Source organism: Kwoniella europaea, chromosome 2 (genome assembly GCF_036810445.1).
Source record: "Kwoniella europaea PYCC6329 chromosome 2, complete sequence".
NCBI classification, from domain to species: Eukaryota; Fungi; Basidiomycota; class Tremellomycetes; order Tremellales; family Cryptococcaceae; genus Kwoniella; species Kwoniella europaea.
The window spans coordinates 346,277-364,213 of NC_089488.1; the positions used below are offsets into that span (position 1 = coordinate 346,277).

Below are 17,937 nucleotides of genomic sequence, written 5' to 3' on the forward strand. Positions count from 1 at the left end.
AGGTTGTTGTGGTGTGTTGTTATACCCGGATGGTCGCCACTTGATTGCGATTAGATATCATCGATGATAGATTGCCGATGGGATGATGACGTATGACCATGACCACCTTCTTGGCAATCAATCTCATGTTGCTTGCACTGTCGTAGCAGGTATGCTCGTATACTACAATATATGTATACATTATCATTCAAAACCATCGAATGCTGTATTCTATGAAGTATGTACTGGTAATGATGTGCAATCAGATGCCATGAAGGGATGTTTACCATCCACCTACACCTAGTCCCGATCCCCATCCATTATCTTCCCCTTCCCCTTCATCCTTCTTCTCACCATCCTGTGTGTCTTGCCCAATAACATTCTTACTCTTCCCAAATACCTCTCTCAAGTCAATACCTTTACCTCTAGTACCACTCACACCACCACCTTCACCATCCTTCTTCAATTTCGCTTTCATCTTTTTCTTCTTCTTCGAATCTAACTGTATGGCTTCACCTTTCGAATTGATCTCTATCAGACCTACCACCGCATCACGCTGTTTACTCGATTTCTCTTTATTCTTATTCTTCTCATCATTATCCATATCAGTGTTGATTTTCGTTTGGGTTATTCTAGAAGAATCCGTTATATCTTTGACTTTGACCTTTTCTTGAGCAGGAGCAGGAGCAGGAGCAGGTGAAGGTGAAGGTATTCGAGTACGTTTCTGTTTCTTATTCCTTTCTTCTTCTCCTGTTCGTTCAACAGGTGGTTGATCATTATGTTTCCTCTTTTTTGATTCTTTCTTATCTCGCTTCTCTAATGATTTATCATTCTTCTTAACAACAATCTCATCTTCACCTTCAATAGCATCTTTCGACTCTCCGTTATCCTGTTTACCACTTCCCCATTTCCTCATTTCACCACTCATAATCGTAACATTCGATCCAGAAGGTTTAGCTTTCTTTTCCTTGTTGTGTTTTATTTTCTTTTCTGATATTTCACCTTTCCTCTTCCTCTCTATTACCCTTTTCGCATCTATGATCTGCAAATTGGGTAACACCCCTGAATTATTCTGTAACATCTCGACATAGTTCGGATGAGTCGTCGTAAGGGGATTAGAATGTAAAGACAATGATCTAAGATGATTCCATCGATTTTTTCGCTTTGTACCACTTGAGTTTGAGCTTGAGCTTGAACCAAGGTTGAAAATGGTTTTGATCGATTCGAAAGATAATGAACAATTACCTAAATCCAAAACTTCCAATCCATCTCCAAACTCATCTTCATTTTTACCTTTACCTACCTTGTCTAAATTCCCTTTACCCCAATTAACAATGTGTGAAGGGAGTTGAGTCAAAAGAGGAAGATTGTTCATCTTCACATCTCGAAGTAGAGGTAATGGACTTAGGTCAGGTAAGGAATCAGAAGTGAGTTTGGGACAATGGGAGAAAGTAAGTTTCGATAGATGATATAACGATGAGAGTGTTGTAGGGAGGGAGATAAGATTGGGCGAATGGGATATAACTGTATTCAATATATATATACATTAGCTTATCAATTAAATCCGAGAAATGCAGGTATTCTTAGCATTGATCACTCACTCAACGAATTCAACTCTTTCCATCCTTTCAATACTTCCTCGTTCAATTCCTTCCAATCATTATTCATAGCTACCAGAGCTTTCAATCCCTTTAATCCAACAAGACTGGAAGGTAAATCACTTAGTCCGCATCCATTTATGTTTAAAACTATTATGAAGCACAGTCCATACCATATACACATATAAGCTACATTCACCTCGGACGAGAGAAGTTCATTGAGCTTACCAGTCAACTTATCCAATTCCCCTACTTGCTCCCATCCTCTCTCAATCTGACATCCATTAAGACTCAACCACGACACTCCCTTGGCATCTTTAAGCCAGCTGACATCTTTCACTCCACTACCAGCCAGATCTATCCTCGTCACATTCGCTAATCTTTCAGGAGAGGGCGGTAAGTCGAATGGTTCCTTGGAGTAAATCAATGCTGAAGAAGTACGTATTGCCTTTGGGACGTATAAGCTGGGATCTTTCGATTGTTCTTCTCTCAAGTGTCTGTCGCGTTTCTTATTGTTGGATTTAGGTAATGTAGGTTGGCCTGAAAGTTCAGCTTGAGAACCTTGAGGGCGAGGTTTGGAAGGTCCCGCTTGTGCTTGTGGTTGTGATTGTGTGGGGGCCTGCGCTTGAACTTGAGCTTTTAAAGCTCGTTTCTTACTTCTTGCTGCGCCTCTGTCCATTTTTGTAAGTGATTGTCTATGCTGAGATTGTCGTGTATACGATGAACTTAAGTGAATTACAATGCTCGAAAGTGACATGAAGACTGAAATCTTCCCTCAGCACCGACGTTTTTGTATGTGGTTTTTTGTCTTCGAGTCACGTGACATCTTGTTTAGGAGATGGAAGTATCGAAAACCCAGTGAAACAACACCCATATTCCTGTCTTGTCTAGCAAATATCACTCCATAGTCATCATCACAATTAACAATAACGAGTCCTCGACATCTCTCCTGAGAAGGGAACATCAAATCACCAAGGAAGGAAGAGTGATTTTGGAAATTATCAAGATGTACGCTTCAAGTTCAAGGATATTGGTCAAATCCAATCTAGCTAGAGTCCCTTCGCGGTCCCTCTCTGTGAGTGAACAAACTACTCTACTAGTACAATCCGTACCGATGGCATGTCTGGACAATGATAATATTCAGATGTACTGTATCAGCTAAGCTAAACTTTTCATCTTTTGCTTCTCCTCATAGGCTTCCGCACCATCATCAGCAAGGAGAGAAACTTTCGTCGAGCTTTTACAAGATGTGCCTGGATTAGGTCGAACTTGTGAGTGATTCGTTCTCATCTCAACTTTCATTGACACAAAACACCACGAGAAGATGAAGCTGTATCATCTGAACGACACGAACTGAACATGTCATCTCTTCCTGATCCATCGTGCTAATCCATCTTGCGATTGACTCTAGTCGACCGATTATTCGTCGCTCCTGGTCGAGCTCGAAACGATCTCGTCCCAACTCGCAAAGCTCGATTCGTCCCTTTTAAAGATAATGCCCAGAGACAGATCTATCGAGCTACCGTGAGTATCCACACACAAGCATATAATATACTTGTATCTCACTTTTCAGTAATCAGCATTCATCGATAACGGTATTAACATATATTTGTCGATCGTGATTGCTGACTTCTTCACTTCTGAATGTGGATGGGATATAGGAAGCAGATCGTAAATCATCTTCCACACTCCTGATCGAATCCACCACCTCCTCTTCTGGCCTTTCATCCTCACAAGAAGAAAGTAACATTACCCCACAAGAGAAATTGAATCAACTTCATTTGATACCATCTACACTGACGTTCAAACGACGAACCATTTCACCTGATTATCCCTCTTTGCATGGTTCCCTGACCCTTTCGGATGTTCAAGAACGACTCGATTCGACGTACGGTCTGAGCTCAGGGGACGTCTCGGTCAATTGGGTAGATAGACAAGATGGTTCGAGAATGAAGGAATTGGACAGTTGGAAGGCTATCGTGGGGTTGAAAAAGGGTGGGAGGGAGGGGACCGAGGTGGTGATTAGGGTTGTAAGATTGGAGGAAGGTGAGGGTGAAGAGGATTAATGCGAGGTTAGTAGACTTATCTCGATGGTTATGCAATGTACAGTGATCAATCTGAGATCATATGAGTAAATAGAGACTTGACCACTATTTTCTGCAGTATCACAAATCTCCCACGAAAGGGATAAGTCATGAGTCTCCTTTTACACTCCAGTGATATGAGATATACGTTGGGTCTATCGTACCACTTGAAAAGAGAGAAAAATCCATTCACATAATATCTCTCAACCGTCAATCAACCTCATGAGCATTATTGAATGATCAGAAAGACAAAGATAATCTGCAGATGTGGAAACAATCATCTAATTTATATCCATGAATTTGTGAGATGTACAACTGTCACAACGATATGCCTATTTTGACTCATCTGGTCAGATACAAAACTCCCAGACAAGATAATTTCAAGAACTAACCATCGAAAAATATATACGAACTACACCCATCTAAAATCAACAAGTTCACCCTCTCCACCCAAGAAAGATTCAAAATTCGAAAATCAAGAATTCCATATCAATCTTCAACCATGAACCATTCCATCGTCCCTTTCCCAACCTTCTTCTCCCCATCCTCATCTTCATCATCTTCGTCATCTGAGGCACTTTTCTTCTTTTCCGGTTTCTTAGGAACGGGCGGAAGAGCTTTAGCGGGTGGTCCGATCTTTTGATGTAATGGTGCGATCCTTAGTTTTTTAGTGAGACCAGATCGTTTGGCTCCTCCGAATTTCGCTAGAACAGTTGTAAGATCATTACGAGCTATCATCGACACCAATGATGGCATCAGCATTTGTTTGTACAGCGAAAAGACATAACCAAAATTGGTGAATCGTAAGTCAGAGGGAATGTCACATACGAGCTTTCCACCTGATCCCACCTGGTGCAGAGGGTGTTCCATCTTTTGTGACCGGTCCAGGGGACGGACGATGATTGATCGACGAAGCTGAGGGGGTTGAGACGTTACTTGACGTAGCTCGTAGGGGTGGTCGAGCGGGAGAAACGGACTTTGTCGGTGGTGGAGGAGGGGGAGTAGGTGATTTAGGAGGCTGGACACACATACGACTCATATGAGTTTCTGAACATTGTACGATCACGATGATGCCATTTTCACTCACCTCTTCCGTTTCTTCTCCTTTCTCTTCTTGCATCAAATCCTCCTCCATTTCTTTATCTGTAGTTTCTACGATCTTCTCTTGCTCTTGCTCTTGCTCTTGCTCAGGTTCAGGTTCAGGTTCAGGTTCAGGTTCGACGACCTTTTTCTGAGCAGCTTTGCCTTTCTTAACCGGTTCCTTTTTCCCTTTCTTTGCTTTTTTACCCTTCCTACTACTTGACGGATCAAAATCTTCATCTTGATCATTCTGATCTATGATCGGTACTACCACATCAGATTTTCTTTTCTTCCCTTTTGTCTCTATCACATCCGCTTTCGCAGGTGGTTGTGGTGGATTATCTATTTCCACCTCCATCTCTAACGATTCTTCGATCTCGATGGGTTCTACCATCGATCCCTTTTCCGATACGAGACTCTTGTCTTTATATTTGACGGGTGATTTATCTTTGACAGGCGATTTTGATTTGCCCTTATTATCTTTGACCTCTTCCTCCAGTTTCTTCTTCTCCTTCTCTTCCCTCCTTTTCCTCCTTCTTTCTTCCTTCTCAGCCAATTCTTTAGCTTTATTCTCCGCTACCCTACTCGATGCCCTCCTTGAACTTCCATTGGTCATAGCGGACGAAGAAGGTTGGTTCAACCCTTTCATGGGGCTCTGACCACTCCCGTTGAGACTATCTAACGGATCGGGCGAATGATGTCTCCCACTCTCCTGACTGGAAGATGGACGAGTGTCGTGCGTTTTATTAGCTAAAGCTGAAGAAGGTCTTGATGTCGGTAGAACCACTTCGACTCTTGATTTCGATGTTGATCCCTTGGAAGGAGGGATGGGTAAAGGCGTTCGGAACTCTATCGGTTCTTCCTCTTCATCCGAATCATCAGAAAGTACGATATTTTTATGTTTCTTCGTTGGAGACGTACTTCCACCTCTGACCGGTGGAGAGGATAGTACGATAGGATTCTTCTGTGGGGATGGTGTACGTCCGGAACTCGCTGCTTTCCCATATGTCTTAATGACCGATGGACGTGGATGAGCATCAGGGGTGATCGGAGGTGGGATAGCTGATCCCTGGGTAGATGAGAATAGAGGTCGATTGGATGAGAGTTCGGTGCTGCTCACGTGAGATGGGACGTTGGCCTTGGGAGGTACAGGGGATGACCAAGCTGGACTGGCGATGTTGTTATTGTTAGATGATCGATGTGGGAAAGAAGTAGGTATTGGAGGGTTGCTACTCCCCGAAGAAGTAGGATGAATGGTACCGCTATGGTGTCGACTGTTCGTAGGAGGGTTTATAGTTTGAGGTGGGCGGACGGAAGGAGAAGGGAATGATTGGATGGATGTGTTGTATGCAGCTGTACGAGGCATCATTATAAGCCACACCGTTCTTGCATTGAAACAGGTATCTTTGCACACTCACATGATGTACCCTTTCCACTCCCAGAACCAGAACTGCCATGGATACTATCTGAAATACTAGGATTAGGAGCCTTCATCACATCCTCTGGTCTGACTGTCCCTACGACAGGAGGTAATCCCCCGTATTCATAACCCATACCTACACCTGTACCTGTATGAACATCGTTTGACCCGACCCGATCAGGCGGTAGGTAAGGTCTAAGTTCCATCTCTTTCGAGTCTTGTGTCTGGATCGTACTACCTGAGCTCAAGTTGAACCTGTAAGGTGAAGGTATGTCTGTTATTCGATTGGCCTCTTGGGTGGATAGCGACAAGGCGATGGCTAGTTCGGCTGCTTCTCTTCGTCTGGGGTTGACATGAGGATATAAATGTCAGTGATGTAATGTAGTGATATAGTAGTGAGAGAATTGAGAAAGTCGCGTGAATCTGATTTTGACTTACCTGGACATGAATTCTTGGATTGATCGATCGAAGTTTGAGCTCGGGTGTTTTGGTGGTGATGATGATGATTTTTCAAAGTGTAAAGTGGGGGAGAAAGAGATCCAAGCGTCTGCCGATCAGTATTTATTTATCGATAACTATACTAATTACAGGTGGAGGTGGAATAGTCGCTGGTGACGATATTTACAATGGACGATATTATACTGTATATACTGTCCCCTATAGATGTAGACTGATTGTTTTTGTATTTATGTTGTTGTATTTTGCCGCCGAGTATATGTGAGGATGAATATGAGCTGTGGATGAGGTAACCCTCTATATCTCGACGCGTCCAAAGCAGAAAAGCAAACCTCGTGGAAGCGGAGATCTGCACTCACTCCGGAAAAAAGCACTTACGTAACATTACAACCCATCGAGTGTTGTCGAAAGCAATCTCCAGTTGACTTGCAGTTTGTCTGCAATCAACATACCTACTACCTCTTCTCTATTCTTTCAGTACGATAAGCAGACCACACCACTAGACAAGATGGACGACGCAGCCAACACTGGTATTTCAGAACCGTTAGATTTGGTCAAACTATCCTTGGGCGAGTGAGTAACAATATCACCGATCAAACAATCACCTTTCCTTCTTTCGATTTGTCCACTGATGTTCATCTACTCGTGTAGGAGGGTATTCATCAAGCTTCGAGGAGATAGGACAGTCACTGGATTACTTCATGTAAGCTATACTCCTACCGGAGAAGAGGTGGGATAAGCTGATATGGTATGAGGTATCAGGCATACGACGCACATATGAACGTGGTTTTATCGCAGGTGGAAGAGACTATACATATCGTGGATGTGACAGAGGATGGAAATCCTTTACCACCCAGGGTTAGTCCAAGTTCAATTTCAACTTCAAGTGCACCTCACATGGATTGTACACATAAAATATGTATAATACTCATACTGATATACAATTTATATAAATTGCAGATTGAAAAACGTAATTTGGAAATGTTATTCGTAAGAGGAGATGGAGTGATATTAGTGAGTTTTCCCTTACTCCTCCCCCTCTCTTCTTCTCTCTGGGTTGGATTAGGTCTCTATATAAAAATGGGAAGCAAGAAAATCATTTCGTAACCTGTTTGATTAATCTATCAGGTTTACTGATGTAGTTTCAACTTTAGATCTCACCCACTCAACAGTAAAAACAAAATTTCAAATCACCTCCTCTCATTTTCCTACAGACCATAGATTGTAACAACGATATACAAGCAAAGACATGCAACGTATTTAATTTCCCTATCAATCTCTTAACTAGATTTACCTCAATCAGAAAAACCCAATTCATACCATTCCATTAATCATTCATCGATCAATCTGATTTGAACAGTGTCACAGATGCATTAACCGATAGTTGGTAAATGGTAATCTTATCTAACAACAGCAAACAATCCATGATAAGTCATGTAATAAATCATGAAACCATCGATATTCAAATAATCGCTACATTCAAGTATCTATCATCCAAGTGTATCATAGGGAATATGAGAATATCATTAAATGATATAATATGCAGTAGGTAGAGAGATCATCTTATCGTCATCATTTTATCGTTTATCTTCAATGATACAAACCATCATCAGTTCCCAATCTATCATTCACAAATAAAATCAGACACTCACGTATCTTACCCGTAACTCTCCCTAAAACACCTTGCCAACTACCCGTCTTGCCCATCGCGTGTCCCTGTCCCCCTTGTTTGGACGTATGAACATGATCATTCATCTCGCTCTTACTTGAACTCGTGATACGAGTCAAGAGTGGTCTGTTCGTGTTGGCATTTGTACCTAGCTCATCACGTTTTTTACTTAACCAATGTTTCTTCTCTTTCGCTTGAATAGTGTATTGAGGTTGTTCAATCTTTCCATTGATCGTATTGCCATTGCCCAATCCACTCGAGTGATCGTTAGAAGACTCTACGATCGTAGGCGATCTCGTCGGAGGTTGAGGCACAGTCGAATCGTCATGCGATATTTCATCATCGGTCCAACCTCTCTTGACTTGCTCTTCTGGGTTTTCTCCCAAAATTTCAGCACCACTATCATCCATTTTACCGTCATTGGCCATCACCACTGCTCGTTCATCTGCCTGATTCTGCTTGTGATGTTCATCCAGCCTATGATGCAGATGCCCTTCCGAGATATTCTCTGGACTCTCCGAGAAACCATGTCCATCCAATTTCGATTCATTTTCAAGCATAGCATTCGAAATTCCCAGTCCGAAAGTTTCCACGTTGATGTCAGGTTCCGGTGTACTCGTAGTCGAAGCTGTAGGATAATATTGTTGAGATTTGGTAATCTCCATGACAGGACTCATTAATCCCATCGTAGGTTGAGGTTGTTTTTCATCGGATACTGAATCCCGTAAACCCCCCAGTTCTGGTATCTGTGTTGATTGGCGTATTTTAACATCTAAGAAAGAAGTTGAGATTGCCTCTATATCTGAAGGAGATTTATTTGTATCTGAATAATCAAAGGTATTCGTACTTTTTCCTTTCCTCAACAATCCAGCCGAAGCGAGACTTTTCCTCTTCGATCCTCGCTCACTGCCCGTTCTAAAGTTCAAACTCAAATTGTTGTTGTTGACATTCGTAGCACTTTCATCGTAACTCTTTTCCGCCCATTGTCGCAAAGGTACTCTGGGACTGGGCGGTAATCCAGAGAACGATGATGTACGCGAATGAGAATGAGAGTGTGATCCGGTACGACCGATGGAATTGAAATATTCCATATGGGAAGAAATGGATGGTGATCTCGCTGACGGTATCAAAAGGGAGCTTCGAATAGGCGAGGAAGGAATAGATGGGTTGGGGGTGTTGGAGAAGTCCCATGAAGACGCGTGAGATAAGAGGGAGGATTTGGTGGGGACTCGACCTGATGAACATTGTTAAATACAAGCAAAGTTCAGTCCAGGCAGCAAATCGGTTGTAACATAACGATGGAGTTGAAGACTCGACTAACGTAGTTCCTGACGCTGTGCTAAAGGTGGTACGTCGGCTGAATAGGGATATCAGGTCAGTTGCAACTTCTTCGACATTGCGAAAGCAGCTCACCAAGCAAAGATTGAGCCAAAAACGAATTCTTCTTCGCCCCTCTCAGCCAATGATGCTCTGACAACGTTTTCGCAATTGGCCTAGATCCGCACATATATTAGCTGGTCGCTCCGGTACAGATAGCATCTTAGCCTCAGGTTGAATCATCCATAACACTCGACTGTACTCGACATACCTTACAGCCGGATCCTTGTTCAAGCATAAATCGATAATCTCCTTCATCAATTTACTATATCCTCCCACGGATCGATCAAGAGTAGGAGAAGGATCGGTGATGATATGTGATAACGCTTTGTTGGGCTTGTATTTCCATCCAGGTACAGATCCATGTGCCAACTCTAACCAAATCGCAAACATCAGCTACTATAAAAAATCGGTCATAACACTTGTAAGACTCACCAAGCAATGTTATTCCCAGACTCCATATATCAGCTTTCTGATCATATTTCTGTCCCAATATAACCTCCGGAGCCATCCAATTTGGCTGAACTCACCGACCGAGCTATCGTTAGCCCACCTGCACTTTACTTTAAATCCCGGAAAGATAACTTACCGTACCAACGAAACTCTTCCTTTTTCTCAGGTCTTCACCACCTATAAACCCATCATCTTTTTTACCAGGACCGAATCCATTTTGCAAAATTTTTGGCGTTTCGTCTTTATTGGAATCAAACTTCAACTCGTCCGCTGCCAATCTATTTTTCCTAGATCGAACAGGTGAAGGAGGTGCATTTAGATCACCGCCCACTCCAAAATCCGCTAAGAGGATGGTACCGTCTTGATCTATCAGCAGATTACCTGCTTTTACATCTCTCTAGAATATCGGGATGGACCAAATGATCAGTAAGAGGACCCAATGTATGCAAAGGAAATTTCTCAAGTGTATGAAGACGATGACTTACATGTAAGAACCCATTGGTATGCAAATACCCCAGACCTTCTAATACCTGCTTCGTCACGCATTTAATCTCTTCTTCATCCAGTCTACCTTTTTCTTCCTCGTCCTGATCATCATTATCGTCGTGATGCTTGGATTTACGATGACCCAAGCGGAAAGAAGGGAAATGATGTGTTTTAGGCGTAGTGATCAACCTTGATCTCCAAGATAGGATTCCGGAGAGTGATCCTCCTGGTATGAATGGGGTGACAAGACATATACGATGATTGTCAGGTGGAAGGGTAAATGTTGATAGGATTCTAAATAATTTAATATAAACACATCAGTCAGAATATCAACTCTCAAAATACCATATCATGAACCTTATCAGATCAAGGGACTGACGTGATCGATTGGTATGATTCCAACTACTCACCTCAGAACGTTCGGATGCCTACACAGCCCTAACATCTTTATCTCCTTACTCAACAATTCCACATCAGGATGCGATGTCGATACTTTAATCGCGCATATCCTCTCTTGAGAACGATTACTTGGCACACTTATGTGCAGACTCGGTCTTCTAGTTTTGGCCTTTTCGCCATCAGGTGTAGTTATGGTAATAGTTGTATTGGTAGGTACTTGTTGTATCGTAGGCGGGAGGGTGAAAATCGCTTCATAAACTGTTGATGAAGCTCCGAAACCTAGACCAGTTCACATTTAGATCCTTAATTTCATTGTGATAGCGATAGTAGGGCAAAAGGGTGGGCAAGCAACATACCGACAGCTGGACCTAGTTCGTAATCACCAAAATCCGAAGTGAACACATTCCAATATCCATCATCCATCATTCCCCTGTGGTGATCTGTCTTTGGTTGATGATGCGCAGTCATATCGTCGGCTCCTTATCGATTACGAGTATTGTTGATACTTGTCCTCGCATACATACCAGATATGAGGTACTGACCATCCTACTGATATATCAAGCAGACTGTTCGGTGTTACGATGGCATTGGTATTGATGGTGATGACGAATAGGTTATGCATGTTATCTTTCTTGTTCTTTGTTACTCATCTTCAGGCCAATCTATCGACGAACCACGTGGTCCCGCGCACTGAACCGGCGGTCTGTTCTCATTCATATACTAAGAGTAAGATCATCGGATCAAAATCGATAACCGGGTGATCCACCGTGCCTAGGTAAGACGATCCGATCACAGCGGGGTACATTGAGCTACTTGTACTGTACTCAAAACAGTGCGGATGAGAAAGAGTGTCATGATAGTTCATTTCGTATGTATTTCGTATAGACAGACTATTATACTTGAATAGATTTACTTCCTCATTTCTCCTCATATCTTGATCTACCATCTCTAACCCAAGCCCAATCGCACTCAATTGAACAGACTCAAACCCAACCCTAACCCCAATCCCGTGACATTCCCTCTGTTGTCCATATCCATCTCTTCTTGATCATGCATCATAAGATCCAAAGAAGGTTTCCTCGGAACAAAATCCATCATCTCCTTTTGCCTCTCTCCCATACCCAGATCCAGTCCTAAACCCATTATCAGAGCCTCCCGTCTTTGGTCAACATCAACGTCCATCTCGTCCTCCTCCTGAACTTCAGGAAAGGACAAGGTGTCTTCGAAGAAGGGCGTGTAAGCTTGCAAAGGAGCTCTAGGGATAGGCGCATCGATAGGTAAAGGTGGTGAGCCATCTTCAAAGGGATGAAGACCGTGGCCATGAGGCGGATCAATGGATTGGAAATGATCTATCGAAGGTAATACCAACCGATGAGATTGGGGAAGATGTCGATGATAATCTTGAATTGGCGCTGGAATTGATAAACGTTGTGTACAGGGACTATATGGATATTCATAGTCGACTTTGGGTAAAGGACAATGTGAAGTGAATGGTCTGGCTGTAAGTGGCGGTGAAGGCATATGACTTTGAGATTCCGGTTGGGCAAAAGGTGATTTAGCAGTTTGTTTGAGATTTAGAGGTGTAGGTTTCGATTTGCGAGTGATATTCTATCACCCAAAGAGAAAGGTTTCCAAAGGTATTAGACATATATGTATACAGCATACTAAGATGTAAAAAAGCGGATAATAAACTCACCGGATCCTTCATACTTTTATTAGCCAATACCTTCCTCCCACCAGTAATCTCCTTCCCGTTCTCCCTCTCTTTATCTTTGGGTTTCGACAACTTACGGCATTTCGGTTCTTTCCTTCCTGTCTCGAAGATGAACTTGATCTCCCTCTGTGGCTGCTGTGTGAATTGAGCAGGTGCATGTGAGTGATTATGGGTAGATGTGGGACCAACGATAGCTCCAGGTGGTGGATAAGGTAATGGATGATTGGTAAATGGCGAAGGATTGAATCCACTCTGGTGCGGATGTGCAAGTGCGTGTGTATGAGAGAAAGGTGAATTCGTGATGGTCATATCGTCAGATGAGAATGATGAGATTGAAGAATGAGTCCGTTTGTTGATTCGTGATACCATGCTGTTTTTGCTTAATCCAATCTACAACAGAAATAAAGCTCTGGTTGATGTTACAGTTATAATTACGAGTAAATGCTGATAAATCACTTCGATCCAATTGAAGATCTCGGTTATAGTTATATAGGTATATATATGTGCAATCGACTCCAACAGGGAACGGTACTTATTTGATTGTGGGAATCTGATGACGAATCCGAATCTGTTTTCTTCTCTTGCCAAGTCGCAGTTCGGAGTTGACCTAAGCAGATAGAAGAAGAAGAGATAGGCTGTCCGATACTTCGGGATGATTTCGAAGATGAAGGTTGGCCCACTTTGGTTGGTGGAGACTAACTATTCGAGTGAGGGTGGGGAGGATGTGCGTAATCTTATCTTTTGGTTATTTACCGTAATGATAAATTCTAGAAAAACAACTAGATTTTATGGTTTGCGTAGAGTTTATACCCCTCGTGTCTGATATCGTAAAAATCGTAACTCGTAACTCGTGTCGTTCTCGTTATTTTGTGTCTTTTTCGCTTCTTAATGTGAAGAGATGAAAGTCAAAAGTTGCTTGATGACGCTATACGCTACAGTATGCTGTTGATTTCGAGGTCGTAACACGTTTGAATGATGTTAAATGGTCGTAAAGTGGTACGTCTGGCTAGGGTGGAGCCTCGTTGAGGAAATTATAATTATAATGCTGTATGCCTATATATGAATATCATAAGAAAGTAATGAGACCAAAGTGATTGAGAGAGAATTATACAGATACAAGTAAGGGATACAGAGGAAAGATACCAGAGAAGAGATGATTTATACATATCTCTTGAGCTCACAGAAAGGACTAGTGTAATGTCCGATTACGAGACCAAGCTAAAAACGTCGATCATGAGCACAGAGAGAGAGAGAGAGAGAGAATGTAAAAGCCTCCCATTCATTGCCATCATTTTTAGCATGGTTCCCGTTGATATTTCAATAGGTGGCAACTGTCTTGTCTCACATACGTAGATCACGCCTTGTCATGAGGCAAGCACAATAGCTCTCCGCATATATGAGAGGTACGAACGGGCGGGTCGATTCTTTACTATATTTCACGCATGAGATGCAAAGCTATGATGACATTCCAAGCCACACTCTATATCCTTAACAGCTGTAAGTCTACCTCATGTTTCATACCACCCCGTACTCCTATTTCTCGAAAAGGCTTGGCTTGAGAAACGCCTTTTCGAACAGAAAAGGAGGATCTGAGTATGTCACCTGAAATTCCCATTAATGGCAAAATGGAATGCGGCAAAGATTTAGGTTGACTTACACTCATTTTCGATACATGGGAAAAAGGAACTGCGTTCTTCTTTTGTGGTTGGTTTGGGTTCGCTTCCAGTCTTGTGCCTTTTTCCTCTTCTTCTTTTTTCTTCTTCGGCAAGCGGGGTGACGATAATATTTAGTTGTTTCTCACGAGTCCTTTTCTTTTCGTCTTGATTCCTCTCCGCTTAAAAGCAACCAAACACCATGTGATTACGATTACGGGTGATTCGTCATCTTTAACTTTTACCTCTTCAATTAAGGTTTTTGCACCAAAGATTCATGGCATCTTCGGCAGAAGCCGTACCTTATAGAGAGGAGATCTCATCAGTCTACAGATACCGTGCAAACGCTGCTGGAGCCCACATTCTGTCCCTGACCCCACTTGACACATGTATTTTCATACTACAAGCGATCCTCCATCCTTACTCCCAAATTCTTGTTAACATCCAAACCCATTTGTCTGCGTTTGGCAATCTCAGTACGTTCAGCTTCTACTCTTCTCAACTCTGCTATTTTCTCTTTGGACAAGAACGTCTCTTTTTCCTTGGGTGCCGAAGTCTGCAATATGAGAAGGAACAGTCAGTATGGTGTCCTTCCGCCGCTTGGGGCAACAGGCTGCTTTCGGAATCAAAATCGGATTTGTTGTCGGATGCAAAAATCACTTCGGACTTGATATTTGGATAAACTCCAAACCAGATCCCCTTGATCATGTGCAAGAAGAGGTACAAGGGGTGTGATGTAGGTACGAGGAGATGAGAACATAATCATGTGGACCACAGGGCGAGGGGGATCATTGAACCAAAGTTGAAGGAACGAGGGTATAGAAACTCACTCTCAAGCTCGAAGAATGAGCCTTCATATCGGCCAACGGGTCATATCCTCCACTTTCGTCCGGAAGAGTTTGACCGGAGCGTATCATGTTCATCTTGAATTCGTATTTGCTCATATCGTAGTACTGCGATACATCAGATGAGCGATATAACCCATTTTGCACTGTGCCGAGGGGAAAATATACCTTTTCATGTGGAAGCGTAGCTATGTGGGTGTGCCCGTCAGTTTTGTCTCTCTGTAAGCGAAAGCCCAATGGATTCATGGTGAAACTTTAGCTGGACTAACCAGTATTGTAGTCCTCGACAAAAACGGCAAATTCTTTCTTGGTTCTATCTTTCGATATGGTCTCAGGATTGATCTTTCGCTCTTCTACCAACCATGCTCGGAACTCCTATCCAAATCAACGAACCGGTCAGAATTCAGAGTCGGGGAGCACAAGCATCAACAGGGACGCTAGAACATACAGAGTCTTTCTTTGGAAGACTAGAAGAGTTGTCAGCTTTGTCACCTCATGATGTTCTGAGGAAGATGGGCCATGCATTCACTCACTCAATCTCGGATATTATCCCATATTGTCCCCATTTAGCTGTTGATGAGGCTGTACCCTTTCTCTTCTGTACATGCTGTTAACTTATCTATTTCGTGAAGGATTTTGCAACTTACGCTGTCTTTCTTGGCTTTCTTCTCCTTTTTCTTCTCTTTCCTTCGCCTCCTCTCCTATAAGCATAGTCATATATCAGCTCATCAGTTCCATATCCTCTTGGGACAGAAATAGTCTCCACAGTATGACTGTACATACATCTCTATCTTCCCTGTCTCTTCTCCTTTCTCGTTCTTTCCTCTTCCTGCGCCTCCTTTCATCCTCGCTCTCACTCTCACTCTCACTTGCAGAGTCCGAGGAGCCAGATGAGCTATACGATCTTGATCTAGATCTACGTCTACGGTGTTTTGACCTTCTTTCATCATCTTTATCTTTTGAATGACGATGAGAAGGTGATCGCGATCGAGAGCGAGATCGACTTGCTCGTGTCAGCTTGACTGAATCGGTCGTAGAACAAAGGGTGCGCATTTTGACAAGACGGGGCCAAGTGATGATGATACTCACCTGTATTTGTCTCTGTTCCTATGAGACCTGTGTCTCTCTCTTTCTCTGTCTCTACTCCTGCTTCTGCTTCTGCTTCCATGCTCGTCCCTTCTACCATCTCTGTCCGACCGAGAATGATATCTATCCTTGTCGTAGTCTCCCGTTCGGTCCCTATCTCTATCACGTCTGTCGCGCTCGCTACTTCGATCTCGGTGTCGATCAGATCGCTCGCTATCTCTCTTGTTGTCCATTATGCAGTTCGCGAAAATGTATTGTGCGTTCCTCAAGGGATATATCCAATGTATGGGTGTAGTCGCAAACATGAGTGAGTTGTATAGAGAGATTCAATCTGTGAATTGCGTGTCTGTGGTGGAGGGAGATGAGTGATCGACACTTTGTGGCAGTGGCATCCGCCCATGAAGTAATGTAGCTCTAAAAGACAAAGCCATGTGCATTTCGAGTCAATATGTGATAGCAAGAACGGCACGCACGCCATGCATGATACGAAGTACATCCAAGGTATCATCGTCTCCTCTTGCTTCCATCAACTCGCTGCCAACCTCCTGATCGATATGCTGAATCTTCCCAGCCTACCACCTCCCTTCTTGAAAGTTCCGCAAACTCACATCTCTCCCCGAATTTCTGGCATCTACTACATGACGAGAATTTGTTTGACCACCCTCTCTTCATGCTCCATTCTGTCCACTTCCCAGTGTCACCCCTTGAATACTCTGCAAGTCGAGCATCGCACTTGTCACTGTCTTTTTTGGTCAATAGGCATCGCGTGCTAGCGCGCTCGCATCGATGACAGCCTGATCCTCAAGATGGGGGGGTCCCTTCTTCGGGCTTTATGAGCTCCTTGTAAGTCATCCCCTGGTCTTTTTCTGATAAGCCACTTGGGGTCGTCGTTGGGTCATGCGTTCCCGTGGATGACCGAATGTGGGAAGAAGGGGTCACAGCCGGGAGTTTTTCTGCGTCCTCTCCTGGCTGTAACTGCTCCCTACCTGCGATTGTTAGCTCATCCTGGTCAGTACTCAACGCAGGCAGTACGTTTCCAACAGAAATATGATAGAAAGGTGTGTTCATGTACAAAAAAGTATCAAAGTCGTCAAGGTTCATCCCACTTTGATCTCAGTGAGAACCTCCAAGGGTGGATACACACGGGTTGACCTCTTCATCCATTTCTGAGCGGTTTGCGCCTTGATACTGGTGTGAACTCGCTCCAAAATTGGGCATCCCAGCACCCGCTAAATACCTTAAGTCGAAATGGTTTAATCAGCGCCCTGCTCCCGTTTCACCTGGGCAATCAGCCTTACAAGTCGAGTTGAAACATATTATCGTTTACGGCTTCTATCCCAGGGTTCAAGACAATCAGTTTGGTGTGCCCTTCCTGTATTGAAAAACGAAGGGTGCCCAACTTTACGTACCTGCCCATGCGCTGTCATCCAGGTCGTCTATCCCTGTATCTGCGTCTGTAACCAATGTATCCATGATCTTGATGCAAATCGATCAGCTTATTGGGGGCGGTGACGTATTATAGATTGATTCTACTGTTAGGACTTACAGATGCAAATCAAGAGTAGAAGTGTCTTATGTGCTGACTTTCAATTCGATACATGAAACTTCCAAAAAGATTTTGCCTCTCCGTCCTTTGATA

General features: G+C 43.2%; 8 protein-coding genes across 8 annotated transcripts; 2 read left to right on the forward strand and 6 right to left on the reverse strand.

The window, feature by feature from the left end:
- Positions 1–262: 262 nt before the first annotated feature.
- On the reverse strand, positions 263–2,256 carry V865_006476 (uncharacterized protein; the record flags this gene model as incomplete). Its single annotated transcript, XM_066230234.1, has 3 exons — positions 263–1,503; positions 1,581–1,727; positions 1,806–2,256. The coding sequence occupies 3 exons, from the start codon at positions 2,254–2,256 to the stop codon at positions 263–265; spliced, it is 1,839 nt and encodes a 612-aa protein (XP_066086331.1).
- A 327-nt stretch (positions 2,257–2,583) lies between these two features.
- V865_006477 (uncharacterized protein) lies at positions 2,584–3,643 on the forward strand (the record flags this gene model as incomplete). The annotated part of the gene is made up of 4 exons (XM_066230235.1): positions 2,584–2,652; positions 2,773–2,848; positions 2,989–3,101; positions 3,239–3,643. The coding sequence occupies 4 exons, from the start codon at positions 2,584–2,586 to the stop codon at positions 3,641–3,643; spliced, it is 663 nt and encodes a 220-aa protein (XP_066086332.1).
- Positions 3,644–4,150: 507 nt separating this feature from the next.
- Positions 4,151–6,367, reverse strand: V865_006478 (uncharacterized protein; the record flags this gene model as incomplete). Its single annotated transcript, XM_066230236.1, has 4 exons — positions 4,151–4,392; positions 4,490–4,679; positions 4,749–6,094; positions 6,160–6,367. The coding sequence occupies 4 exons, from the start codon at positions 6,365–6,367 to the stop codon at positions 4,151–4,153; spliced, it is 1,986 nt and encodes a 661-aa protein (XP_066086333.1).
- A 758-nt stretch (positions 6,368–7,125) lies between these two features.
- Positions 7,126–7,792, forward strand: V865_006479 (uncharacterized protein; the record flags this gene model as incomplete). Its single annotated transcript, XM_066230237.1, has 5 exons — positions 7,126–7,190; positions 7,269–7,320; positions 7,380–7,475; positions 7,578–7,631; positions 7,772–7,792. 5 exons carry the CDS (start codon positions 7,126–7,128, stop codon positions 7,790–7,792), a joined length of 288 nt encoding a protein of 95 aa, XP_066086334.1.
- Positions 7,793–8,194: 402 nt separating this feature from the next.
- Positions 8,195–11,469, reverse strand: V865_006480 (uncharacterized protein; the record flags this gene model as incomplete). Its single annotated transcript, XM_066230238.1, has 10 exons — positions 8,195–8,205; positions 8,270–9,520; positions 9,608–9,643; positions 9,700–9,779; positions 9,875–10,037; positions 10,099–10,183; positions 10,253–10,513; positions 10,602–10,896; positions 11,013–11,280; positions 11,358–11,469. 10 exons carry the CDS (start codon positions 11,467–11,469, stop codon positions 8,195–8,197), a joined length of 2,562 nt encoding a protein of 853 aa, XP_066086335.1.
- Positions 11,470–11,970: 501 nt separating this feature from the next.
- Positions 11,971–13,084, reverse strand: V865_006481 (uncharacterized protein; the record flags this gene model as incomplete). The annotated part of the gene is made up of 2 exons (XM_066230239.1): positions 11,971–12,609; positions 12,698–13,084. The coding sequence occupies 2 exons, from the start codon at positions 13,082–13,084 to the stop codon at positions 11,971–11,973; spliced, it is 1,026 nt and encodes a 341-aa protein (XP_066086336.1).
- Positions 13,085–14,767: 1,683 nt separating this feature from the next.
- On the reverse strand, positions 14,768–16,265 carry V865_006482 (uncharacterized protein; the record flags this gene model as incomplete). The annotated part of the gene is made up of 8 exons (XM_066230240.1): positions 14,768–14,923; positions 15,198–15,320; positions 15,381–15,400; positions 15,482–15,587; positions 15,661–15,679; positions 15,746–15,810; positions 15,860–15,913; positions 15,996–16,265. 8 exons carry the CDS (start codon positions 16,263–16,265, stop codon positions 14,768–14,770), a joined length of 813 nt encoding a protein of 270 aa, XP_066086337.1.
- A 1,146-nt stretch (positions 16,266–17,411) lies between these two features.
- Positions 17,412–17,771, reverse strand: V865_006483 (uncharacterized protein; the record flags this gene model as incomplete). The annotated part of the gene is made up of 3 exons (XM_066230241.1): positions 17,412–17,535; positions 17,597–17,630; positions 17,708–17,771. 3 exons carry the CDS (start codon positions 17,769–17,771, stop codon positions 17,412–17,414), a joined length of 222 nt encoding a protein of 73 aa, XP_066086338.1.
- Between the last annotated feature and the right edge of the window lie 166 nt (positions 17,772–17,937).